The 27,161-nt window shown below is 37.9% G+C and overlaps 2 protein-coding genes across 5 annotated transcripts; one reads left to right on the top strand and one right to left on the bottom strand.

Annotated features, from left to right (window-relative positions):
* Positions 1–8,556: 8,556 nt before the first annotated feature.
* On the bottom strand, positions 8,557–9,652 carry LOC125603959. 2 transcript variants are annotated; one of them, XM_048774644.1, is made up of 4 exons: positions 9,459–9,652; positions 9,072–9,275; positions 8,891–8,988; positions 8,557–8,801 (listed from the first exon to the last, which is right to left on the bottom strand). In XM_048774644.1, exons 1-4 carry the CDS (start codon positions 9,595–9,597, stop codon positions 8,799–8,801), a joined length of 444 nt encoding a protein of 147 aa, XP_048630601.1. In that variant the 5' UTR covers positions 9,598–9,652; the 3' UTR covers positions 8,557–8,798. The 2 variants fall into 2 exon arrangements, with proteins under 2 accessions (XP_048630601.1, XP_048630600.1); XM_048774643.1 differs by having other exon boundaries at positions 8,557–8,988.
* Positions 9,653–25,202: 15,550 nt separating this feature from the next.
* On the top strand, positions 25,203–26,282 carry LOC125603958. 3 transcript variants are annotated; one of them, XM_048774642.1, is made up of 4 exons: positions 25,203–25,393; positions 25,577–25,780; positions 25,864–25,961; positions 26,051–26,282. In XM_048774642.1, exons 1-4 carry the CDS (start codon positions 25,255–25,257, stop codon positions 26,051–26,053), a joined length of 444 nt encoding a protein of 147 aa, XP_048630599.1. In that variant the 5' UTR covers positions 25,203–25,254; the 3' UTR covers positions 26,054–26,282. The 3 variants fall into 3 exon arrangements, with proteins under 3 accessions (XP_048630599.1, XP_048630597.1, XP_048630598.1); XM_048774640.1 differs by having other exon boundaries at positions 25,864–26,282; XM_048774641.1 differs by having other exon boundaries at positions 25,206–25,393; positions 25,664–25,780; positions 25,864–26,282.
* Positions 26,283–27,161: the final 879 nt, after the last annotated feature.

Here is a 27,161-nt window from a genome sequence, read left to right as displayed (position 1 = left end):
GTTATATCAATATATGTGAATTAATATAAATATGTGATAAATAATATTTTAATTTGTTTAAAGCACTCACATAAGTAAGCATCCATCCAGAAAATTCTCTCTGCTTCAGTTCTTCAAGTTCCTCCTCTGTGGCGTATCTATATTCGAACCGCTTTTCTGCCATGAAAATCTTGTACATATGTTGACAATAATATAATTAATTAAGATTTAAATTTCAACTTGTTAAAATAAAAATTTGTAAGCTAATTTATTTACCTTTCATATTAAAGAACATCTTCGCAGTTGGTGAGCAAATATGTTTGCAAATGACTGCGCTCCTGCTCAGTAAGTCGACGGTCCTTTGGTTTTCCGCTAAGTCGTCCAACATCTGTGAAGATGTCTGGAACCGTAACATGATATGTTGCCCGTTCGCCTCTATCATCATGCCGAGCAGGTCTTCTGTTTTTGGTCTGCACTTCTGCTGGAAAGTAGAACTCGGCAAAGTTTGAAGTTTCTAAATTTATCATCTGTGCGATTATAGAACCTTCCACCCTACTATAATTTTTCACCATCTTCTTCAAATGGTACATATACCGCTCATACAAATACATCCATCTATACTGCACAGGACCACCAAGTTCCAATTCTCTTGCCAGGTGAATAACAAGATGCTCCATAACATCAAAAAATGATGGAGGAAATATCTTCTCAAGGTTGCACTGAATCACGGCTATGTTAGTCTTCAAATTTTCAATACCTTCAAGAGTCACTGATCTCGTCCATAAATCGCGGAAGAAAGCACTAATCCCTGCAATTGCTTCATGAACATTCCGTGGTAATAGTTCCTTGAAGGCAAACGGAATGAGGCGCTGCATCATTACATGGCAATCGTGACTCTTCAAGCCGATAAACTTTCCTTCCTTTCTGTCGACACAGTTACGCAAATTAGATGCGTAACCGTCTGGAAATTCCACATCGTTTGAAATCCAATCAAAGAACGCATCTTTTCCCTCTGCATCAAGTCGGTATATGGGAAAAGGAGCCCTACCATTCTCATCAACATGAAGTTCTGAACGAGCACATATATCGACTAAATCCAGTCTTGACTTCAAATTATCCTTTGTTTTACCTTGAACGTTAAGGATCGTGTTCATGAGATTGTCAAAAAAGTTCTTCTCAATATGCATGACATCTAAATTATGCCTCAGCAGATGATCCTTCCAGTATGGCAGATCCCAGAAAATACTCTTTTTGTGCCAGTTATGTAGTTCTCCAACAGCATCTACCGGATAATGCACATGTCCACCTTAGTCTGGCGTCCTTTCTGCACCTAAATCTCTTAGTTGTGTCGACAAATCTGCCCCACAAATTTCCGGAGGTGGACTGTCAAACACCCTCTTGTTCTTCGTAAACAAATTCCTACTCCTACGATATGGATGATCATGTGGTAGGAATCTCCTGTGACAGTCAAACCAACACGTTTTCCTTCCGTGTTTTAGTTGGAAAGCATCAATGTTATCTTGACAATATGGACATGATAGCCATCCATGCGTTGTCCATCCAGATAACATACCATATGCTGGAAAATCACTTATTGTCCACATAAGTACTGCCCGCATTTGAAAGTTTTCTTTACATGAAACATCGTATGTTTCAGCACCTTGAGCCCATAGTTATTGCAACTCATATATTAGTGGCTTAAGAAACACATCAAGTGATCTCTTAGGATGCTCTGGTCCGGGAACGAGAATTGAGAGAAACAAAAACTCTCGTCGCAAGCACAAGTTTGGCGGTAAGTTGTATGGTGTAAGAATGACTGGCCATAGAGAATACTGTCTTTCACTCTTGCCAAACGGGCTGAAACCATCAGTACATAATCCAAGGTAGACATTTCTTCTCTCATACGCAAAGTCGGGATATGTTGATTGGAAATGCTTCCACGCTTTTGCATCTGAAGGATGTCTAATCTCATCATTTGTTGAATGCTCTGCATGCCATCTCATTGGTTGCGCTGTGCGTTCAGACTGATACAACCTCTGCAACCTTTCTGTCAAAGGCAAATACCACATCCTTTTAAATGGCACAGGAACTCTTCCACTCGTATCTTTATAACGAGCATTTCCACAAAATTTGCATGTAACCCGCTGTTCATCCGCCCTCCAATAAATCATGCAGTATCGCTGCATACATCTATTACCTGATACGATAAACCAAGACCAGCTACCAGTTTTTGAACCTCGTAGTATGAACCAGTGGCTACATTATCCTCAGATAGAATACCTTTTACAAAATCAGCAATCGCATCCACACAGTCTTCAGCCAAATTATAATATGTTTTAATGTCCATCAGTCTTGTTGCAGATGATAAAGCTGAATGACCATCTCTGCAACCTTTGTACAAGGGTTGCTTTCCAGCATCCAACATATCATAAAATCTCATAGCTTCTGCATTGGGTAAATCTTCCCCTCTAAAACGATTATTTACTATCTGCTCAGTACCTACACCATAATCTACATCCATTCTATATGATTCTTCTAACCTAACCGCAGGCTGAGGTTCGCTAGTACTACCATATTCATAATCAGTTTCTCCATGATGATACCAAATTTTGTAACTTCGTGTAAACCCATTCAAATATAGATGAGTCCAAACATTCCACTCTTTAATAATCTTTCTATTTTTACAATTAGAGCAAGGACATCTTAACATACCTGTTTCTGCTTCCGGTTGTCGTTGAACTAACCCCATGAATTCGGTTATACCTCGTTTGTATTCTTCCGTAAGCAATCTCGTGTTCGGATCCAAATGAGGTCGATCGATCCAAGAACGATAATAATTTGAAGAAGACATGTTTTTTTCAATCAAATTCATGTGTAAATATAGTATGTGAGAGGATGAAGAAATGGAGTGAATGAAAAGGTTGGGGGTGCGGGTATTTATAGATGAAATGCTGCCGACAGTACCGAGGAAATTCCGACGGAATACCGACGGCAACGGCTCTTTCCTCGGAATTTCCTCGGAATTTATAAAATCCCCCAACGGCTCTCTAACGGCTATAATATATCCTTGGATATTCGTCGATGTTTTCTGAGGAATATGATTTCCTCGGTATTTCATCGGTATATTCCGAGGAAATTCCGAGGAAACCCAAATTTTAGGTTTTCTCGGAATTTCCTCGGAAATTCGTCGGAATATTCCGAGGATCTCATTTTCCGTCAGAATGTCCGTCAGAATTACGCTGTTTTCTTGTAGTGCTATGATCTTCTCTCCTAAAACTCTCTTCTGAAAATAAGAAAACACAAAAGGTGGCTGAAAGCTCTCTTGCCTCTAAACACTTAGGAAAGTATATAATCTATTAGGTTAAAAACTCGTCAGGGGTATTCTTGTAATTTGGTGAAGTCTTGGGTTTAAAGTCGGCTGCAACTAGGTCGCGCATCCGCGTCTCGGCATCGATCGATGGTACATGATGTACATCGATCGATCATAATCTTCAATCGTCGAGGCGTCTCTTCTGTATCGATCGACGACACTGGATGTGCATCGATCTATTGTCTCTCCTTCATATCGACCTCTAATGGTCAGCTCGGATGAAATCTCATTTAAGCTCCTAAATGCTCCATAATCATCACTTTACTCCAAGATACTTCTTAACCTGAAAACATACCTAATAGGATAGAATATATAGTATATAGATAGTAAAATATGTATATACCATGGATGAAAATGGGTCAAATCTATGGTATATCACCGATCGATACACCTTTTGCTCCGTCGATCGATTATTCTAAAGGAATATCTATCGACGCTTAGTCAAGCTTTACGCGCTGGTTGAATAATGCTCACTATGCTTACTAGATCAGCTTTCACCTTACTCTTACAATCCTTGCTCAATTTGGACGGATTCAGGGTGAGATTCAAATGTTAACTTGTGCCTACAACTACTAGGTCAAGGTTTTAGCTAGCTGAACTAGAAACATGCATTAATGACAATCCTAATAATGAATATCACAAATTAGTAATCTATAGTTGGGGCTAACCTCTCATAACCTATTTAAACCCTAAACCTAACAATAGAACTACTCAGACATAGCTAAGCAATTCATAACAACAAGGTATAAAAACTACATAGATAGATAATAGATAATAATGGAGTTCCAATCACAAATCTGTTTGGATCTTCTCTCCAACTCTACTAAAATTCTAGAAAACCTTTGATGTGATAATAAGAAAACAAGAAAGCACACTTTGGCAAGCTATAAATATTAGTTTAAAACTCGTCTGGGGCAATCTTGTAATTTGGTGAAGTCTTGGGCTCTAAGTTGGCAGGAACAAAATTACCCTAAGGAGTGAATTACTCTCTCAAATAAGAGGTTTAATTGTAGTACTTAGAGATCGAATCCACAAGGATCTAGGGAACCTAATAAATCTAATAAGAGTGATTAAGCTAGTTTGATTATGTTTAAATGTAAATAGCAGGTTGTGAGGAAGGCAGTTGCTCGATTGGCTTGATTGGGTTTTTGGTACTTGAATGAAATAGCTAGACTTCGGGTTTCTATTCAGGTAATTAGGATTATAATCCTACAGATACCTAACAGTTGTATGCATGATATTATAGAGCTCAAACGCTTATTGACAAACCGATCGGCGTTCGCTTTCTAGGTTTGTCTATTGACCAGATCTAAGTGTCGATCGATGATTCTAGAGGAATATCGATCGATACACCTTTTGCTCCGTCGATCGATTATTCTATAGGAATATCGATCGATACTCTCTTAGTCAAGCTTTACCCGGGGGTTGAATAATGCTCACTAGGCTTACTAGATCAGCTTTCGCCTTACTCTAATAATCCTAGCCTAATTAGTACGGATTCAGAGTGTTAACATGTGCCTACAACTCCTAGGTCAAGGTTATATCCAGCTAAACTAGAAACATGCATTAATGACAATCCTAATGATGAATATCATAACTTAGCAATCTATAGTTGGGGCTAATCCCTTATAACTTATTTAAACCCTCATAGCTAAGCAATTCATAACAACAAGGTATAAAAACTGCATAGATAGATAATAGATAATAATGGAGTTCCAATCGCAAATCTCTTTGGATCTTCTCTCCAACTCTACTAAAATCCTAGAAAACCTTTGCTGTGAAAATAAGAAAACAAAAAGCAGACTTTGCCTAAAACACTTTGGCAAGCTATAAATATTAGGTTAAAAACTCGTCTGGGGCAATCTTGTAATTTGGTGAAGTCTTGGTCTCTAAGTTGGCAGGAACCAAACGGGCTTCTGCGCGCTTAGCCCTCGATCGATGTCACAAGGTGTGCATCGATCGATTATTATCTCTAAATGTCGACCATTGATCTTGCTCGACGGTCAGCTCGGATGCTCTCTCCAATTATGTCCAAAATGCTCAAAATCATCACTTTCTCCCAAATCACTCATTATCCTATAAATATACTAAATAGATTATAAAACATCGTAATTAGTTATTTAAACACTTATAAACCATGGCTAAAAGTGGGTAAAATCCTAATCAACGAGTAATTCTCTCAAAGTCAGTGTTCTAGGTTGATTATGTTTAAATTTGATCTCACTCAAATTTCCCTAAAGAGTGAATTACTCTCTCAAATATGAGGTTTAATTATAGTAATTAGGGATCGAATCCACAAAGATCTAGGGAACCTAATAAATCTAATAAGAGTGATTAAGCTAGGTTGATTATGTTTAAACGTAAATAGCAGGTTGTGAGGAATGCAGTTGCTCGATTGGTTTGATTGGGTTTTTGGTACTTAAATGAAATAGCTAGACTTAGGGTTTCTATTCAAGTAATCATGATTATAATCCTACAGATGCCTAACAGTTGTATGCATGATATTATAGAGCTCAAACGCTTATGAACAAAACGATCGGCGTTCGCTTTCTAGGTTTGTCTATTGACCAGATCTAAGTGCCGTTCTAGAGGAATATCGATCGATACACTTTTTGCTCTGTCGATCGATTATTCTATAGGAATATCGATCAATGCTCTCTTAGTCAAGGTTTACGCGCGGGTTGAATAATGCTCACTAGGCTTACTAGATTAGAATTTACCTTACTCTAACAATCCTAGCTCAATTAGGACGGATTCAGGGTGAGATTCAAGTGTTAACTTGCGCCTACAACTCCTAGGTCAAGGTTCTAGCTAGCTAAACTAGAAACATGCATTAATGACAATCCTAATGATGAGTATCACAACTTAGCAATCTATAGTTGGGGCTAATCCATGATAACCTATTTAAACCCTAAACCTAACAACAGGAGTACTCAGACATAGCTAAGCAATTCCTAACAACAAGGTATAAAAACTACATAGATAGATAATAGATAATAATGGAGTTCCAATCACAAAACTCTTTGGATCTTCTCTCCAACTCTACTAAAATCCTAGAAAACCTTTGCTGTGAAAATAAAAACAAGAAGCACACTTTGCCTAAAACACTTTGGCATGCTATAAATATTAGGTTAAAACTCGCCAGGGGCAATTTTGTAATTTGGTAAAATTTTGGGCTCTAAGTCGGCTGGAACCAAACGGGTTTATGTGCGCTTCACTGTCGATCGATGTCACAAGGTGTGCATCGATTGATTATTTATCTCTAAATGTCGACCACTGGTCTTGCTCGATGGTCAGCTCGGATTCTCTCTCTAATTATCTCCAAAATACTCCAAAATCATCTTTTTTTTCCAAATCACTTCTAATCCTATAAATATACTAAATAAACTCTAAAACATAGTAATTGGTTATTAAAACACTTATAAACCATGGTAAAAGTGGATAAAATCTATGGCTTATCACCTGGTCGCCAGATTATGGATGGGATTCCGTATCGCAACGAGATGTCGAGAAGATTAACGTTTTGTTCTGTTAAGTCGAACTGGGAGAAGGGTGCTACGGGGAGTTCATCCTTGATTCCGATTCTCGATTCGAAATAAAAGCAAAAGACGGCCTCAGTCGTTAAGGATTCTCCCGTTTCTCTGAGTTCACACTCGGTTTTTCAGGCAGGCTCGATTGATCCAAAGCGAAAACGACGTCGATCTACGAAGGCTGTTACGTCAAAGCCAGATCGATCCATCCTTGGAGCTTATGGCAACTGGATGAAATTTGTTCATGAAAGTGATGGTCCTTTGTCTGCAAACCGGGAGAGCCTTGTTCATCTTGCTCATTGTACGAGGCCTTGAGGTTGCCACATTTTGGCACTGACTACTCTGGACGAAGAAAAGGCTTATGCCAAGATAGATGTTGCGAACTCGAAAGTTCATATATATCTTTATAGATCTTCGTGTGATTCGTTCTTTAGCGTAATTGAAATATTTTATATTTTCCTATAAAAATCCATGCATAATTCTCTAAAAATATGAAAATGAGTTTTTATACAAAAAAAAACATACAAACAGGAAAATGATCAAAAAAATCATTGAGGAAATAAAAGATCCTTATACTCTAACTGTATAAATATAGAAATATAAATAATTATTCAAATAAATAATAAAAAAAATATTATTTTCAAATAATATATTTTTAATTCGAATTTTTTTCTCAAACCTTTTTCAAAATTTTATTTTGAAGTCTGAAACAAATTTTAAAAGTTTATTGTAAATATTATTATTTTTTTTTAAATCCTTAAGTGCACCCTCAAATTAAATTCTTACATTTAGATTAATTAGCCAAAAAAAAATATAAATATATATTTACATATTTAATGAAATATTTAGGTTATTTTGACTTGTTATAGTTATGTCAAAAATAATAATATCACACTAGTGAATTTGTCAAAATCAAACATGTATTCGTTTTGCCAACTTTCTCTATAATTACTTCACATTTTTTTAAGTACAACAACAATTATAGACATAAACCACCCAAGACTAAGAGGGTAGGTAAACTAGTATTTAATAGTATCTAATCATTATTTAGTTAAAAACAATTATGAAAAGTAAAAAGAGAAAGAAAGAAAGATTTTTGACGAGAACTTCAACAAAACAATTAAGATGTTTTTGTTACATGTGTTAGTTTTATTTGTTGAATCTCTTTTAATAGCTAAACATAATTACTTATTAAATTATATTAAAATTGTAATTATTTGCATTTTGAGATATTTTAAGTGACATAATCATGAATGAAAGTAGAACTGGACAAAATATTCGGAAATATTGAACCAATTGTTATTTGTTTTGATTCGAACAAAAAAAATTGGATATCCGAAAAAAAAAATTAATACACAATATCAAGTAAAAAACAAAACAAATCATAATATTTTTAGGAATAGATACCCGAAAGCATATATACATATATTTATGTACATGTTACACAAATATTATCTTGAATATAAGTTTTATAGTGTTTTTATTTAATAAATTCACATGAGTGATATAATGTAGTAATTTATAAGGTTGGTTAACAATCTCTCAATCTCTATTGAATAAGACTCCCTGTCGGATGACAATAAAACTTGCAAATCGAGAGGAATGGTATAGGGCCACAGAGGGATGGCGACTAGAATGTTCCAATAGCTTTTAACCATTGTAATTTGTCATTTGCAATTTAACGAAAGCGGAAGCATATTAAAGAAACGGGAAGCAGTTCAACAAAGCAAGACAAAGCAGTTTAACAAAGCAGTTTAACAAAGCAAGACAAAGCAGTTTTGGGAATTCTATACACGGGTTCCAGGTCAAAGAGGAGCAACTGGCCTCGGCTTCAACTAATTGGCAGAACACGTTTGAGAGCTTGTCAGCTGGCCTCCGGTTGGTCTTTAAAAAGGCTTGCCAGAAACAAGGCTGAACTTTCACTAGGAACCAGCCAATGCGGTTCAGTTTTGGATAAGAGAAGACCATGTGTATTATACAAGCTTTCGAAAGACAAAATCGTGTCTCTTACGATTTTTTTGGAGAGGACAATAATATTTGAGTGAGGATATGACAGTGCCCAAAAAGAAATGTCCACTAACATCGAAGAAATTCTGGCATAGTCATCACCTGGAAAAAGTTTATCAACGGATGAGATATTAGATTATCTATAAATAAGAGAAATAAAAGAGTGTCTAAAACAATTCATTAACCTTTGGGCAAGAAATCGAATTCGACAAAGGTCTCCAGACATTTAGGTAGCAATTCACCAGTATCAACGTAAACATAGATTGACAACTCCCCTTTATAACCCTTGTTGACAAGAGCGTCTTTCATACGGTTACAAAACAATACAGGATCGGCACCAATAGGAATAGGGTAATCAGCAATGTCCCAAAAGACAGATGTCTTAGCGTCTGCAAACGGAAAACGATTAAACAATTACTAGGAGAAGGAAGAAAAAAAAGAAATCAAATTTACTATGACAGATCGACGATAAGAAACACTAGTTTTACGATGACAGACCTATCAGATGAAATCTAATTCAGATCCCCGCCGGAAAATTATAAGCAAGAGGTAGAGATACAGAGAGATCTTACTTTCGAATATTACTACCGGCGTAGGCACGGGTTTGCAAGTAAACTGCGGATTAGAAATCATTTCGGTATATCGCGGATCGGATGTGCCTTCGTCCATAACCATGTTGAAAGACTGCGGAAAAGGCTTGCTTTCGTCCATCTAGGGTTCGCTCAGGGTTTGTGCCTCCCGTCGTTGTCTATTTATCTAATCTCTCTCTCTCTTTATATATATATATAATATATGTCACTGGGCTTGTTCAGTTCGGGCAGATGGCCCAGATCTAAACCCAATAAAGCAGCCTATATAGTTTTAAGTCCGACCAGTTCTTTTTTTTTGTCAACACAGCCATAAAAAAAACTTAATAATTTGCCTTTTTTAGAAAAAAATCATAACTCGCACTAAACTATATTTGCGAAGTGATTTACCACATGTCATTTGACATAGCTACTGAAATTGATGACATGTCTTATCGCTTAATATGACATGGACAATTGCATTTAATGTTAATTTATATTTTTGGTAAACTTTTTAAAATATGGTAATAACTCATATATTACATTTAATTTCAATTTATGTTTTTGGAATTTTTTTTAGAATATGAAAATAACTCATAAATCATCATTAAAGTAAATATATTCAAATATGACATTATAAATTTCGAAAATAATTTAATTATATATTTTAAAATTATACAATTTTATTACTAAAATTTTCAAAAATGTATACAATTTTTTTAGAAAATTATAAAAATCTAATCGTAAAATCATTATTTTCTTATATATCTACAAATTTTATAAATATTGATTAATTTTAATTTTTGGTAATTATGCAACTTTTACAATTTATTTAATATATATAATTAAAATAAATAGATAGAAAAATCTATCTAAGATTATAATTTCAAATATATACATGCACATTCTCAAATATTGTTTTTATGTTTAATTAAATCAAATTTATATTAAAATATTGATACGAAAAAAGAAAATTTATAATATTAATAAAATTTTATTTTAAAATATAATTTATATTTATCTGTTAAAAAATATTTTTAATTTTTCTACTGCACATGGTGCAGTGCACATGGTGCAGTGCACATGGTGCAAGAAGACACCTAGTTTTATTTAAATAACTAGTGTTTGATCTAGTACTACTTACAGGTAAATAATTTCTTAATTTACATATGTATTAAGAGTACAATTCATGGATGTAAGATTCGCTGAATAGTATATCTAGAAAATTACAACGACAGTAAGTTAAAATACTTCCATTAACAGTATTACCTTATTTTGTCCATATAGCACGACTGATATGCCATCTTTATGTTTCTTAATATGCTTGAGCTAGTTTTTTTTCTCTTTGATGTATGTCCATAATAAACCAAAAAAGTAACACTGAAACTTCTCATCTTAACTGAAAGAAAAATGTAAAAATATTTACACTAGTGTTTCCATGGTCAATCTATTTGTGGAGACTTACTGTCTTTTTCTAAAAAAAGGCTACGAACCTATCAAACACCCCGATAGTAATCTGAAAAAGGAAAATTAAATAAACAAAAATCAAATCAAATCAAATAAATTGACAAATATAAAAGAGGCTACTGGTTCAATTGAAGAAGCCCAGTTTTGTATATCTCCTCTCTTCCTCGAAAGTCTGAAACTTTCATCACCGTCTTTGTTGTTTTATTTCATACAAAAGTATAAGAGAGTATTACTTTGAGAAGGAGAAAATGAATTTAAAACCAATAGTCAGAAATCTATACCAATCGTTGTCACTACACTAATAACCCAAAAATAGGTTGAGGAGATGACGATGGGAAGAACAAATAGAAAAGATGATTAATTAACTGAAAATGGATATTGTAGACAACGGGAGCTCTAGTAACATCATCTTCCAGTCCGCCTATCACGACATGGGACTGGAAGAAAGCACACTAACGGGGTAAGGTCACCCCACTCGTAGGATTCAGTAGAGAGATCAAGCAAACCACAAGAGATGTCACTTTCCCGGTATACGCTGAAGGGATCAACATGTCAACCAAATTCATGGTCGTCGATTGCAAGTCATCCAACAACATGATACTGGGGCGGGCATGGATCCATGACATGGTAGCCATTGTAGTAACCTTCCTGAAGGGGTAAAACGGTCAAGATTGACAAAGTCAGAATTTGGAGCCAAGCTTTTAGGAATCAAAGAATGATGAGGAATGTTGAGTTTTGATCATTGAAAACATGACATGATTCGAAGAACATAGAAGATTGGTCGAGCATCAACTTGGTGGTCGAATCGTGGGCGATAAGGATCAATCAAGAAGTTTTGGAGTACGAGGTGGTCGTGGGTGAACCATGAGTCGAATATTCCACTCGACCATGGTTAGACAATGTGATAGATTGATCAGAAGGACGTTTTGGGAGAATAACATTTTTGGAGCACGATGTTTTCAGAAAACTTAATAAAATATTATGTTGGGAACATAATATGTCACAAGCAGGATGGGAGTTAAGCAGGATGGGAAGTAAGTACGACGGGATCGAAACACGACGAGAAAACCCGAAATTGGACGAAAACCCTAATTTTGGTATTATATAGTATTTTTTGGTGAAGCTGGAGGATCGGAAAATATTTACCATCAAGGTCAGAATTCTGTTTGGAATTTATTAAATACTTTCAGCTCATCAGAACGGACGCGGAAATATATTCGGGATTGATCGCGGGTCGGAAATATGCCGAAAGGGCCGAAATCAGATGAATGGACCGAGAAGCACGAGGTGGCTTCAGGCATGGGATCAGAACGTGGCGGAAACATTCTGGCAGGGTATGTGGTAGTCCTCGGCGTTCGGTTCTCGGTTCGATTCATGTTCGGTTTTTTCCGTTCTTCGGTTCTAGAGGTTTAGGATCCATATAGGAACCGTCCTATTTTCGGTTCGGATCGGTTCACTTATTTTCGGTTCCGGTTCAGTTCGAATATTGAAATTGAAAACCGGCCAAAAACGAAAATATTTTTTGGTTCCTATTCGGTTCGGTTTGTAGTATAATAATCGAACCAAGAACCCAAAAAGAACCGACAAAACCGAAGAACCAAATATTCTTTTACGAATGAAAAAAAAAACAAAAAGTAACCAAAAACCTGAAAAATCCCAAATATAACCGAACATTCTACAAAGACAAAAAAATAAACCAGAATAATCCAAAACAAAGTACAAGTAGAAATGCAGAATCATTCAAATTTCAAAGAATAGTAGTTCAAGAAACATAAGTTTCAAACATACGATCTAAACACCATCTCCGAACGTAAGTTCTCAGCTTCTCTAGTCCAACTTCATCTCCAAAGCTTCATATGTAAGAGAAGACTCATAAGAAACATAATTCTAAACACCTAAACATATCATGATTTTCAACTTAAGGGCTTAGAAATGAAAGCATACCAAATCAGTCATAAGGAGCAATCTTCTCAATTTCTCATGACTGATTTGTCTCACGACCCTTTCCTCCTATACAAAACACAATATTAAAAATCTGAAATAGTTATTAGATAAAGTAACACTCAAACTGAAATTTTTTTAAGAATACAAAGTTACCTTGCTCAAGTTCATCTTGTAATTCAACAAATGAAAGCATTTGTTGTATAGTAACAACTCCTTTCTCATTTAACTCACACTTCCGGCACTATTCGGTGCACATCAATACCTCGATCATGTAGTGTGTCAAACAGTTTCTACTAGGTTGTAGATGCGCCCACTTATGCTAAATGCAGATTCAGAAGCTACAGAAGACACTTGCATTGCAAGTACATCCCTTGCTATATCCGACAAAACTGGAAACTTAGAACTATTTATTTTCCACCATCCCAAAATATCATATTCTGTTCCTTTCAAAAAAATTGGATTTTCAACCTTCTCTTTCAGATATAGCTCCACTTCATTACTGGAATCTTGAAATCCGGTTTCATTGACCAAATCTTTTTAGATACAATCCATTCTTCCATATCCTAAATCAACATCTAAGTCCATTTTGTCATCATCACCACCAAAATCTTGAGACCCTTGTCCATTAATACTTGCTGCCTCAGTCGACTGAGAAGCTGTCCCATTTGCAACACTTGATCTGATCAGGTTGTACTCATCAAACAATCGGTTCAACACATCCAAGCACTACAAGAAAACGTCTCATATATAGCATGAGGAAAACGCTATTGAAAGATAGCGCAACGTTATGGCGAACACTGTATCTTCCCCCGCAATCTTTTCTCGGGCACTTTAGATAGCGTTTTTTTGTGTGCTATTTTAATGTATTATTTTGATAGCGTTTATTAGTTATGCAATTGTAATACTTATGATATCATAGAATAAATGCTGTTATAGTTTCAATAAAAATTAAAAAAAATACAATTAAATATATTTAAAAATTTTGTATATTAAAATTGGTTATATGACTAGTATATTAAACTAAAATCAAACTAAACCAAATTTTTGAAAAAGTTAAAGCTACAACTAAAACTTCTGAACCTAAAGTTCTATCTCCTAGTGCCGCACCACACTACGACTCGCATCTCCACAGCACGACGTCTTGCCTCCTCTGTCGTCAAGCTTCTCGCACCAGACTTATAAAGGGAAAATGATGTTAAGCAGAGAGCCATGGAGAGTGATCCTGACAGGGACTCGTTGTGGAAGAGTTGTTATACTCCACGTAATCATGATCACTGTTGGGGTCAAAATCGGTCACGACGGAATCAATGTCTGAAAGTCCGTGTTGAGGTCGAAAACGGTTGCAACGAAGTTAACGTCAAAATCCCCGAAGAAGAAAACGTAGAAACCTTGTTCGACAAATACTTTTTCGAAATAGATTCTTCTTTACGAAAATCTTTGCGGAAGAAACGCGAGTCATTGGACAAGAGCTCGAAGAGGGTCGCTACGCAGCAACCGAACGCATTTTCCGCTCGGTCGCTACGTAGCGACCGAGCTCGAGCCAAAGCTCGGTCGCTACGTAGCGACCGAGCTCGAGCCAAAGCTCGATCGCTACGTAGCGACCTAGCTCGAGCCAAAGCTCGATCGCTACGTAGCGACCAAGCTCTTCCGAAACGTCGATACGACATTAGTCCATGCGTTCTTGTCTACCCTTAGATGCTATCTCCCGAAGACCGTAGCGAACCAATTTCACGATTCCCCGCCATTCTAAGTTATCGATCAAATTTTACCGTAAAAACCGCGGAAAGTTCGTTCTTTATCGAAAGAAGCCGTAATAAACGCTTCGAGTCGGAAGACGGCCCAAAGGGACCTAAGACATGACTTGAGGCCCAACTTACGATTTCTTAACCAACAGCCCGTAAGCCGCATGACGGTTTACGCTTGGTTCGCAAGGAAAGATAAATGTCAAGTTTTTGCGGATAAATACGAAATTTTGAAGATAATTACGAAGATCGGAAAAAATGGAATAACTCCATTTTTATGCTATGGCGACTTAAGGGCAGAAGGAGAAAAGCGTAAACCGACCTTGGAGCCAGTATATAAGGAGTCCTAGGCGAGAGGCATGGATAGAGGACTTTTTCGGAGAAAACTTAGCACTTAGAGCAATTAGGCAACTTTCCGTTTTTGCTATTTCGAGCTGTGACTCAACTAGGTTTTGCAGTCTTAGGTTGTTAGAACTAGGAATCTCGCCAACAGCTCTCGTGGCCAAGGCTTCTACCTTGTTGTAACGCTCATACGCAGATTCAGAATAAAACTCCTTTTGCTCTCTTTTACGATTTCTTATTTCTTTTCGTCTTTAGTTGCATTTTCTGATTGCTTAGCGTGTGGTTTAACAGATATCCGGGACCTCTGGGAAATTAGGGTTTTCCTAATTTTCCTAATTTAAACGGAAATCGACAGTGCGAATTTCGGTTCCCACAATCACCATTTTCTGGTTTAGATAAAGAAGAAAGCAATTAAGACTTTTCAAAGCATCATGATCTCTGTAACTATATGCTGTGATGTTAAGATTTACCACTAGTGGTGATTCCATTACGTGTCTTCAGTGATTGAACCTCCGCGCCTCCGAGCTTTACCGAACTCCTCCACATCGCCTCCGAGCTTCACCAAGTAGTACATCCCAATTCAAGTAGAAAACACCACCTAACAAAATACACAGACACACAATATGAGAGCAAAAACTAGAATTTGAACTTAGTAATTTGGCCAAAAGATACCTCTTAAAGTTTGTCAACTGCTTCATCAATTCCTGCAACATCACAAAATTCATCAACCGCATATGTATTCTCTCTGTCTCATCTGTCCTCCTTCTACAATCAACACAAAGCATAAACAATTAGAGCTCAAACAAGGAAGGAAAGAAAGAAGCAGAAGAATCTGAACAAGAAGAACCATAGTCATGACAAGTCGTGTGATCTCCTCCACACCACTCCATCATCTGCTTCTTGATGTGGCTGTTGGTGGAGCTGTGGTTCCAGTTGTGTAGTGTATCATCAAACAAATTGTGCTATGACAATTAGTAGGAACAAGTCAAGAAAATTTAACTCAAATGAAACGAGCCATTAACACAAGTGTTCTCAATTGACATGTAATTTTGAAGTATGAGTAGGAACCGTACCAAAAGACTGAAAATGATTTCACCGCCTTCCTCACAAATCTCAAAGCAGCCACGTCTTGATTGTTACAGCAAACCCAAAAAAAAAAAGAAAAGAATTATCTAAGGAAAAGCATACATGTTAACTATAATGTGTCAACAATCATGAACATCAAGAAATTATGGAAATATAGGCATGTGCAGTCAAACGATTTACTACCTTCTCAGCATTTAGAGTCACTAAGATCCAGGAACAGCTTCCTCCAGGCCTTTCTTCCCCTGGTTTGCTTCAAGAAAACAATAAGAAACTTCAGTCAGGTAGCGGAAACAGAACATCACACAAATGTAGTAAGAGAAATGGTTAGTTCTTTCTCCCTCAAACATCACCACAACAAGACACACGAAGTACCAAATATCTCAATGCATGACTAAACAAGATTTAGTTTTCTGCAACAAAGTTCTAAAGAAGATGAAGAAGCTTATTTTCATGTACCCACCTGCGAGTAAACAGTAGGATATCAAGAATTAAAACCATCAAAAGTACACATTTTAAGTTTCGAATTCTGAGATTGACATGGATATATGACTCTAACCTTCTGAATTTGATGGTAGAGAGCCAGAAGTATCCAAACTCTTTGTTCATGCTGTTGGGTGTACATTGGTAGCCTTTCCACCATACCATGGAAATCCTCTTTAACTCTCTCCACGAAGGCCATTGGAATATGCTTCCCAACAGATTCAATAGCAACACAACAAAGACAACACAAGAAGATCAATATCTTCTTAAAAACGGTAAGATAAACCCCCAAATTTTGAATACCTAAAAAATTAAATTTGGTTTCATTACCTTTTTGAGTTTCCTGGTCTCCTTCTGTAGATTAACCAGTTTCATCTTCAAATCTATACGAACAAACATGTAAAATTTTGATATATCAAAGCAATTTTGAAGATACAGAGCAGAGAGAGGGAGATAAAGGACTACCAGAAGGAATAAGAGATACTTAAAGAAACACCGCAAGAGCGCCACTAGAGACTTCTAACCCGAACGAATATGTACCGGCTAGGGTTTTCATTTTAGAATCAGCGACTCAGGTTCTGGATCGGAGAATTTCTGGGGTGGCTGTAGAGGATGGATTTAACCATCCCTCAAGGCCCGAAGAATAGACGGCCTGGCCCGCGGAACATTACGACAGGTCGGCTTGACGGCTCGGGACGCCGACTCCTCAGCTGGACCTGAGAGTGCTTTTGGTCGACCGAGCGTCGATTAGGCGCATACAGCTTAACGGCTTACCGAAGCGACATTGGCTTCTCAGCCCAACGAGTTAAAAGCCACAAAAACGACGCGAGCTAGGTCACAAAAGGACACCAAGTCAACTATAAAAGGAGAGAGGGATGCGACGTAAAGAGGATCCGAAATCCCTCACACATACTTGGCGGCTAGATTAGGGTTTTACCTTTACTCTCTCGCCGTACTGTATTTTTCCAGCAAAGCTCTTCGAGCTCCGGTTTCCTTTCTTTTACGCATCTCCTTTCCTTGTAACCGATTCAAAAATTTTCCGACCATCTATAAGACGTCTTTGCTTAACCCACATCTAAAACCAAACGTCTCACCGTTTAGTACCGTTTCCCGATCAAACAGTTGGCGCCCACCGTGGGGCAACTAGCAAAGTAACGTCAACAAGATAGCGACGAGCAACGACGGCTCTTCCTCTAGAGAAGAGCGTGAAGCTCCCGAAACGATGCCTACACCCTTTCCTTCGACTCTGGCGCCGTTACCACCCGCGTCCATAGAAACTATCATGGTGCACCTCGCGTAGCAGGACGCAGCCCAGAAGGCGGCGACCGACCAAATCGGGGCGCTCGCGAAAATCCTAGCCCCTCTCGCTGCGAACGTGGAAGCCTCAACGGCGCAGTACCGACGACATCTGTTTAATACAGATCGAGCAACCGGTGCGATGCCGGCGAATACGAGCACCACTTGTTAAGCCAGCGTTTGAGCTCGTTGGTTAGGAGGAGCCGGATGACTTCTGCGCGGAGTCTTGGTCCCAGTGATTCCATCCCTTCTCCCGCACGATAACCGCGGAACCCGAGGGCTCTTCTTCATCCACGACGTTCATGTAACCCCTTTTCTGGTTGGGTCATCCGCCCGCTGAATGCTGGCGAGGTTCTTAACGGGTGTTGTTTTGTTTGGGCGGGCGTTTGTTTCCCCGCCGCTTCTTTTACCGCCTTCGCCATGGTGTCTTCTTCCATATGTATGAAGTTGTTGGATCGGACGATAGCGTCTGGCAAGGATCTCGTCGGATGCCGATAAAGGTCGGCTAGTGACAGTGATTTGATATGGAGGGCGTTCATCAACGATTCCACAGCTATGTGGTCTGGTACGTCGACCTTCAAGACGACTGATTTAAACTTCTCCATGAAATCCCTGAGGCTAGGCCTGTTAGCGTGACTGAGATTCCAGAGATCGGTGGCGGTGGCTTCCTGACGAGTAAACATGATATAGTTCTTGAGGAAAGCCGTCGAGAGGTCGCAAAAGCTGTTGACGGAGTTCTCCTGGAGGCTTGTGAACCAGTTGAGGGCAGGCCCTTCTAGGGCTTTGACGACAAGCTGACAAAAGCCGGCGTCTTTCTCTCCGTTGGAGAGATTTGCGCGTCGCATCGCAATTTTGAAGGATGTGACGTGGGCAGAAGGGTCAGAAATGCCATCGAAGGTCAGAAGACGGAGCTTCTCCATCTTTCGGAGTCGAGTCCCCATTATTTTTTCTAGTAAACAGCTTCCGGAGAGATTTTGCAAGGACACGCTCGATTTGTGGAGCGGACGTCGTTACATTGTGGATCTTAGAGTTGATATCGAGCACCGATTGCTTTAACGCGGCGAGTTCATTTATGGTCTGGGCGTCAAGACCTCCAGGGGTTTGAGCCGTATCGCCGTCGTTGATATCTTGGTCTTCAGCATGCGCCGGCATCGCACCGGTCACTCGATTTGTATTAAACAGATGTCGTCGGTACTGTGCCGTTGAGGCTTCCACGTTCGCAGCGAGAGGGGCTAGGATTTTCGCGAGCGCCGCGATTTGGTCGGTCGCCGCCTTCTGGGCTGCGTCCTGCTGTGCGAGGCGCACCATGATAGTTTCTATGGACGCGGGTGGTAACGGCGCCAGAGTCGAAGGAAAGGGTGTAGGCATCGTTTCGGGAGCTTCACGCTCTTCTCTAGAGGAAGAGCCGTCGTTGCTCGTCGCCATCTTGTTGACGTTACTTTGCTAGTTGCCCCACGGTGGGCGCCAACTGCTTGATCGGGAAACGGTACTAAACGGTGAGACGTTTGGTTTTAGATGTGGGTTAAGAAAAGACGTCTTATAGATGGTCGGAAAAATTTTGAATCGGTTACAAGGAAAGGAGATGCGTAAAAGAAAGGAAACCGGAGCTCGAAGAGCTTTGCCGGAAAAATACAGTACGGCGAGAGAGTAAAGGTAAAACCCTAATCTAGCCGCCGAGTATGTGTGAGGGATTTCAGATCCTCTTTACGTCGCATCCCTCTCTCCTTTTATAGTTGACTTGGTGTCCTTTTGTGACCTAGTTCGCGTCGTTTTTGGGGCTTTTAACTCGTTGGGCTGAGAAGCCAACGTCGCTTCGGTAAGCCGTTAAGCTGTATGCGCCTAATCGACGCTCGGTCGACCAAAAGCACTCTCAGGTCCAGCTGAGGAGTCGGCGTCCCGATCCGTCAAGCCGACCTGTCGTAATGTTCCGCGGGCCAGGCCGTCTGTTCTTCGGGCCTTGAGGGATGGTTAAATCCATCCTCTACAGCCACCCCAGAAATTCTCCGATCCAGAAGCTGAGTCGCTGATTCAAAAATGAAAACCCTAGCCAGTACAGATTCGTTCGGGTTAGTAGTCTCTAGTGGCGCTCTTGCGGTGTTTCTTTAAGTATCTCTTATTCCTTCTGGTAGTCCTTTATCTCCCTCTCTCTGCTCTGTATCTTCAAAATTGCTTTGATATATCAAAATTTTACATGTCTGTTCGGATAGATTTGAAGATGAAACTGGTTAATCTACAGAAGGAGACCAGGAAACTCAAAAAGGTAATGAAACCAAATTTAATTTTTTAGGTTTTCGAAATTTGGGGGTTTATCTTACCGTTTTTAAGAAGATATTGATCTTCTTGTGTTGTCTTTGTTGTGTTGCTATTGAATCTGTTGGGAAGCATATTCCAATGGCCTTCGTGGAGAGAGTTAAAGAGGATTTCCATGGTGGTGGAAAGGCTACCAATGTACACCCAACAGCATGAACAAAGAGTTTGGATACTTCTGGCTCTCTACCATCAAATTCAGAAGGTTAGAGTCATATATCCATGTCAATCTCAGAATTCGAAACTTAAAATGTCTACTTTTGATGGTTTTAATTCTTGATATCCTACTGTTTACTCGCAGGTGGGTACATGAAAATAAGCTTCTTCATCTTTTTTAGAACTTTGTTGCAGAAAACTAAATCTTGTTTAGTCATGCATTGAGATATTTGGTACTTCGTGTGTCTTGTTGTGGTGATGTTTGGGGGAGAAAGAACTAACCATTTCTCTTACTACATTTGTGTGATGTTCTGTTTCCGCTACCTGACTGAAGTTTCTTATTGTTTTCTTGAAGCAAACCAGGGGAAGAAAGGCCTGGAGGAAGCTGTTCCTGGATCTTAGTGACTCTAAATGCTGAGAGGGTAGTAAATCGTTTGACTGCACATGCCTATATTTCCATAATTTCTTGATGTTCATGATTGTTGACACATTATAGTTGACATGTATGCTTTTCCTTAGATAATTCTTTTCTTTTTTTTTGGGTTTGCTGTAACAATCAAGACGTGGCTGCTTTGAGATTTGTGAGGAAGGCGGTGAAATCATTTTCTGTCTTTTGGTACGGTTCCTACTCATACTTCAAAATTACATGTCAATTGAGAACACTTGTGTTAATGGCTCGTTTCATTTGAGTTAAATTTTCTTGACTTGTTCCTACTAATTGTCATAGCACAATTTGTTTGATGATACACTACACAACTGGAACCACAGCTCCACCAACAGCCACATCAAGAAGCAGATGATGGAGTGGTGTGGAGGCGATCACACGACTTGTCATGACTATGGTTCTTCTTGTTCAGATTCTTCTGCTTCTTTCTTTCCTTCCTTGTTTGAGCTCTAATTGTTTATGCTTTGTGTTGATTGTAGAAGGAGGACAGATGAGACAGAGAGAATACATATGCGGTTGATGAATTTTGTGATGTTGCAGGAATTGATGAAGCAGTTGACAAACTTTAAGAGGTATCTTTTGGCCAAATTACTAAGTTCAAATTCTAGTTTTTGCTCTCATATTGTGTGTCTGTGTATTTTGTTAGGTGGTGTTTTCTACTTGAATTGGGATGTACTACTTGGTGAAGCTCGGAGGCGATGTGGAGGAGTTCGGTAAAGCTCGGAGGCGCGGAGGTTCAATCACTGAAGACACGTGATGGAATCACCACTAGTGGTAAATCTTAACATCACAGCATATAGTTACAGAGATCATGATGCTTTGAAAAGTCTTAATTGCTTTCTTCTTTATCTAAACCAGAAAATGGTGATTGTGGGAACCGAAATTCGCACTGTCGATTTCCGTTTAAATTAGGAAAATTAGGAAAACCCTAATTTCCCAGAGGTCCCGGATATCTGTTAAACCACACGCTAAGCAATCAGAAAATGCAACTAAAGACGAAAAGAAATAAGAAATCGTAAAAGAGAGCAAAAGGAGTTTTATTCTGAATCTGCGTATGAGCGTTACAACAAGGTAGAAGCCTTGGCCACGAGAGCTGTTGGCGAGATTCCTAGTTCTAACAACCTAAGACTGAAAAACCTAGTTCAGTCACAGCTCGAAATAGCAAAAACGGAAAGTTGCCTAATTGCTCTAAGTGCTAAGTTTTCTCCGAAAAAGTCCTCTATCCATGCCTCTCGCCTAGGACTCCTTATATACTGGCTCCAAGGTCGGTTTACGCTTTTCTCCTTCTGCCCTTAAGTCGCCATAGCATAAAAATGGAGTTATTCCATTTTTTCCGATCTTCGTAATTATCTTCAAAATTTCGTATTTATCCGCAAAAACTTGACATTTATCTTTCCTTGCGAACCAAGCGTAAACCGTCATGCGGCTTACGGGCTGTTGGTTAAGAAATCGTAAGTTGGGCCTCAAGTCATGTCTTAGGTCCCTTTGGGCCGTCTTCCGACTCGAAGCGTTTATTACGGCTTCTTTCGATAAAGAACGAACTTTTCGCGGTTTTTACGGTAATATTTGATCGATAACTTAGAATGGCGGGGAATCGTGAAATTGGTTCGCTACGGCCTTCGGGAGATAGCATCGAAGGGTAGACAAGAACGCATGGACTAATGTCGTATTGACGTTTCGGAAGAGCTTGGTCGCTACGTAGCGATCGAGCTTTGGCTCGAGCTAGGTCGCTACGTAGCGATCGAGCTTTGGCTCGAGCTCGGTCGCTACGTAGCGACCGAGCTTTGGCTCGAGCTCGGTCGCTACGAAGCGACCGAGCGGAACATGCGTTCGGTTGCTGCGTAGCGACCCTCTTCGAGCTCTTGTCCGATGACTCGCGTTTCTTCCGCAAAGATTTTCGTAAAGAAGAATCTATTTCGAAAAAGTATTTGTCGAACAAGGTTTCTACGTTTTCTTCTTCGGGGATTTTGACGTTAACTTCGTTGCAACCGTTTTCGACCTCAACACGGACTTTCAGACATTGATTCCGTCGTGACCGATTTTGACCCCAACAGTGATCATGATTACGTGGAGTATAACAACTCTTCCACAACGAGTCCCTGTCAGGATCACTCTCCATGGCTCTCTGCTTAACATCATTTTCCCTTTATAAGTCTGGTGCGAGAAGCTTGACGACAGAGGAGGCAAGACGTCGTGCTGTGGAGATGCGAGTCGTAGTGTGGTGCGGCACTAGGAGATAGAACTTTAGGTTCAGAAGTTTTAGTTGTAGCTTTAACTTTTTCAAAAATTTGGTTTAGTTTGATTTTAGTTTAATATACTAGTCATATAACCAATTTTAATATACAAAATTTTTAAATATATTTAATTGTATTTTTTTTAATTTTTATTGAAACTATAACAGCATTTATTCTATGATATCATAAGTATTATAATTGCATAACTAATAAACGCTATCAAAATAATACATTAAAATAGCACACAAAAAAACGCTATCTAAAGTGCCCGAGAAAAGATTGCGGGGGAAGATACAGTGTTCGCCATAACGTTGCGCTATCTTTCCATAGCGTTTTCCTCATGCTATATATGAGACGTTTTCTTGTAGTGCTTGGATGTGTTGAACCGATTGTTTGATGAGTACAACCTGATCAGATCAAGTGTTGCAAATGGGACAGCTTCTCAGTCGACTGGGGCAGCAAGTATTAATGGACAAGGGTCTCAAGATTTTGGTGGTGATGATGACAAAATGGACTTAGATGTTGATTTAGGATATGGAAGAATGGATTGTATCTAAAAAGATTTGGTCAATGAAACCGGATTTCAAGATTCCGGTAATGAAGTGGAGCTATATCTGAAAGAGAAGGTTGAAAATCCAAAATTTTTGAAAGGAACAGAATATGATATCTTGGGATGGTGGAAAATAAATAGTTCTAAGTTTCCAGTTTTGTCGGAGATAGCAAGGGATGTACTTGCAATGCAAGTGTCTTCTGTAGCTTCTGAATCTGCATTTAGCATAAGTGGGCGCATCTACAACCTAGTAGAAACTGTTTGACACACTACATGATCGAGGTATTGATGTGCACCGAATAGTGCCGGAAGTGTGAGTTAAATGAGAAAGGAGTTGTTACTATACAACAAATGCTTTCATTTGTTGAATTACAAGATGAACTTGAGCAAGGTAACTTTGTTTTCTTAAAAAAATTTCAGTTTGAGTGTTACTTTATCTAATAACTATTTCAGATTTTTAATATTGTGTTTTGTATAGGAGGAGAGGGTCGTGAGACAAATCAGTCATGAGAAATTGAGAAGATTGCTCCTTATGACTGATTTGGTATGCTTTCATTTCTAAGCCCTTAAGTTGAAAATCATGATATGTTTAGGTGTTTAGAATTATGTTTCTTATGAGTCTTCTCTTACATATGAAGCTTTGGAGATGAAGTTGGACTGGAGAAGCTGAGAACTTACGTTCGGAGATGGTGTTTGGATCGTATGTTTGAAACTTATGTTTCTTGAACTACTATTCTTTGAAATTTGAATGATTCTGCATTTCTACTTGTACTTTGTTTTGGATTATTCTGGTTTATTTTTTGTCTTTGTAGAATGTTCGGTTATATTTGGGATTTTTCAGGTTTTTGGTTATTTTTTGTTTTTTTTTTCTTTCGTAAAAGAATATTTGGTTCTTCGGTTTTGTCGGTTTTTTTCGGGTTATTGGTTCGATTATTATACTACAAACCGAACCGAATAGGAACCAAAAATATTTTCGTTTTTGGCCGGTTTTCAATTTCAATATTCGAACCGAACCGGAACCAAAAATAAGTGAACCGATCCGAACCGAAAATAGGACGGTTCCTATAATTTTTGAAAATTTTAGTAATAAAATTGTTTAATTTTAGTAATAAAATTGTATAATTTTAGTAATAAAATTGTATACATTTTAGTAATAAAATTGTATACATTTTTGAAAATTTTAGTAATAAAATTGTATAATTTTAAAATATATAATTAAATTATTTTCGAAATTTATAATGTCATATTTGAATATATTTACTTTAATGATGATTTATGAGTTATTTCCATATTCTAAAAAAAATTCCAAAAACATAAATTGAAATTAAATGTAATATATGAGTTATTACCATATTTTAAAAAGTTTACCAAAAATATAAATTAACATTAAATGCAATTGTCCATGTCATATTAAGCGATAAGACATGTCATCAATTTCAGTAGCTATGTCAAATTTGTTTTGTAAAATTTATTGTAGAAATGACATGTGGTAAATCACTTCGCAAATATAGTTTAGTGCGAGTTATGATTTTTTTCTAAAAAAGGCAAATTATTAAGTTTTTTTTATGGCTGTGTTGACAAAAAAAAAGAACTGGTCGGACTTAAAACTATATAGGCTGCTTTATTGGGTTTAGATCTGGGCCATCTGCCCGAACTGAACAAGCCCAGTGACATATATTATATATATATATAAAGAGAGAGAGATTAGATAAATAGACAACGACGGGAGGCACAAACCCTGAGCGAACCCTAGATGGACGAAAGCAAGCCTTTTCCGCAGTCTTTCAACATGGTTATGGACGAAGGCACATCCGATCCGCGATATACCGAAATGATTTCTAATCCGCAGTTTACCTGCAAACCCGTGCCTACGCCGGTAGTAATATTCGAAAGTAAGATCTCTCTGTATCTCTACCTCTTGCTTATAATTTTCCGGCGGGGATCTGAATTAGATTTCATCTGATAGGTCTGTCATCGTAAAACTAGTGTTTCTTATCGTCGATCTGTCATAGTAAATTTGATTTCTTTTTTTTCTTCCTTCTCCTAGTAATTGTTTAATCGTTTTCCGTTTGCAGACGCTAAGACATCTGTCTTTTGGGACATTGCTGATTACCCTATTCCTATTGGTGCCGATCCTGTATTGTTTTGTAACCGTATGAAAGACGCTCTTGTCAACAAGGGTTATAAAGGGGAGTTGTCAATCTATGTTTACGTTGATACTGGTGAATTGCTACCTAAATGTCTGGAGACCTTTGTCGAATTCGATTTCTTGCCCAAAGGTTAATGAATTGTTTTAGACACTCTTTTATTTCTCTTATTTATAGATAATCTAATATCTCATCCGTTGATAAACTTTTTCCAGGTGATGACTATGCCAGAATTTCTTCGATGTTAGTGGACATTTCTTTTTGGGCACTGTCATATCCTTACTCAAATATTATTGTCCTCTCCAAAAAAATCGTAAGAGACACGATTTTGTCTTTCGAAAGCTTGTATAATACACATGGTCTTCTCTTATCCAAAACTGAACCGCATTGGCTGGTTCCTAGTGAAAGTTCAGCCTTGTTTCTGGCAAGCCTTTTTAAAGACCAACCGGAGGCCAGCTGACAAGCTCTCAAACGTGTTCTGCCAATTAGTTGAAGCCGAGGCCAGGTGCTCCTCTTTGACCTGGAACCCGTGTATAGAATTCCCAAAACTGCTTTGTCTTGTTTTGTTAAACTGCTTTGTCTTGCTTTGTTGAACTGCTTCCCGTTTCTTTAATATGCTTCCGCTTTCGTTAAATTGCAAATGACAAATTACAATGGTTAAAAGCTATTGGAACATTCTAGTCGCCATCCCTCTGTGGCCCTATACCATTCCTCTCGATTTGCAAGTTTTATTGTCATCCGACAGGGAGTCTTATTCAATAGAGATTGAGAGATTGTTAACCAACCTTATAAATTACTACATTATATCACTCATGTGAATTTATTAAATAAAAACACTATAAAACTTATATTCAAGATAATATTTGTGTAACATGTACATAAATATATGTATATATGCTTTCGGGTATCTATTCCTAAAAATATTATGATTTGTTTTGTTTTTTACTTGATATTGTGTATTAATTTTTTTTTTCGGATATCCAATTTTTTTTGTTCGAATCAAAACAAATAACAATTGGTTCAATATTTCCGAATATTTTGTCCAGTTCTACTTTCATTCATGATTATGTCACTTAAAATATCTCAAAATGCAAATAATTACAATTTTAATATAATTTAATAAGTAATTATGTTTAGCTATTAAAAGAGATTCAACAAATAAAACTAACACATGTAACAAAAACATCTTAATTGTTTTGTTGAAGTTCTCGTCAAAAATCTTTCTTTCTTTCTCTTTTTACTTTTCATAATTGTTTTTAACTAAATAATGATTAGATACTATTAAATACTAGTTTACCTACCCTCTTAGTCTTGGGTGGTTTATGTCTATAATTGTTGTTGTACTTAAAAAAATGTGAAGTAATTATAGAGAAAGTTGGCAAAACGAATACATGTTTGATTTTGACAAATTCACTAGTGTGATATTATTATTTTTGACATAACTATAACAAGTCAAAATAACCTAAATATTTCATTAAATATGTAAATATATATTTATATTTTTTTTTGGCTA

The sequence above is a fragment of the Brassica napus genome, unplaced genomic scaffold (genome assembly GCF_020379485.1).
Source record: "Brassica napus cultivar Da-Ae unplaced genomic scaffold, Da-Ae ScsIHWf_435;HRSCAF=666, whole genome shotgun sequence".
NCBI classification, from domain to species: Eukaryota; Viridiplantae; Streptophyta; class Magnoliopsida; order Brassicales; family Brassicaceae; genus Brassica; species Brassica napus.
The sequence above is the reverse complement of the archived record's forward strand: the minus strand, read 5'-3'. Positions and strand labels throughout refer to the sequence as shown.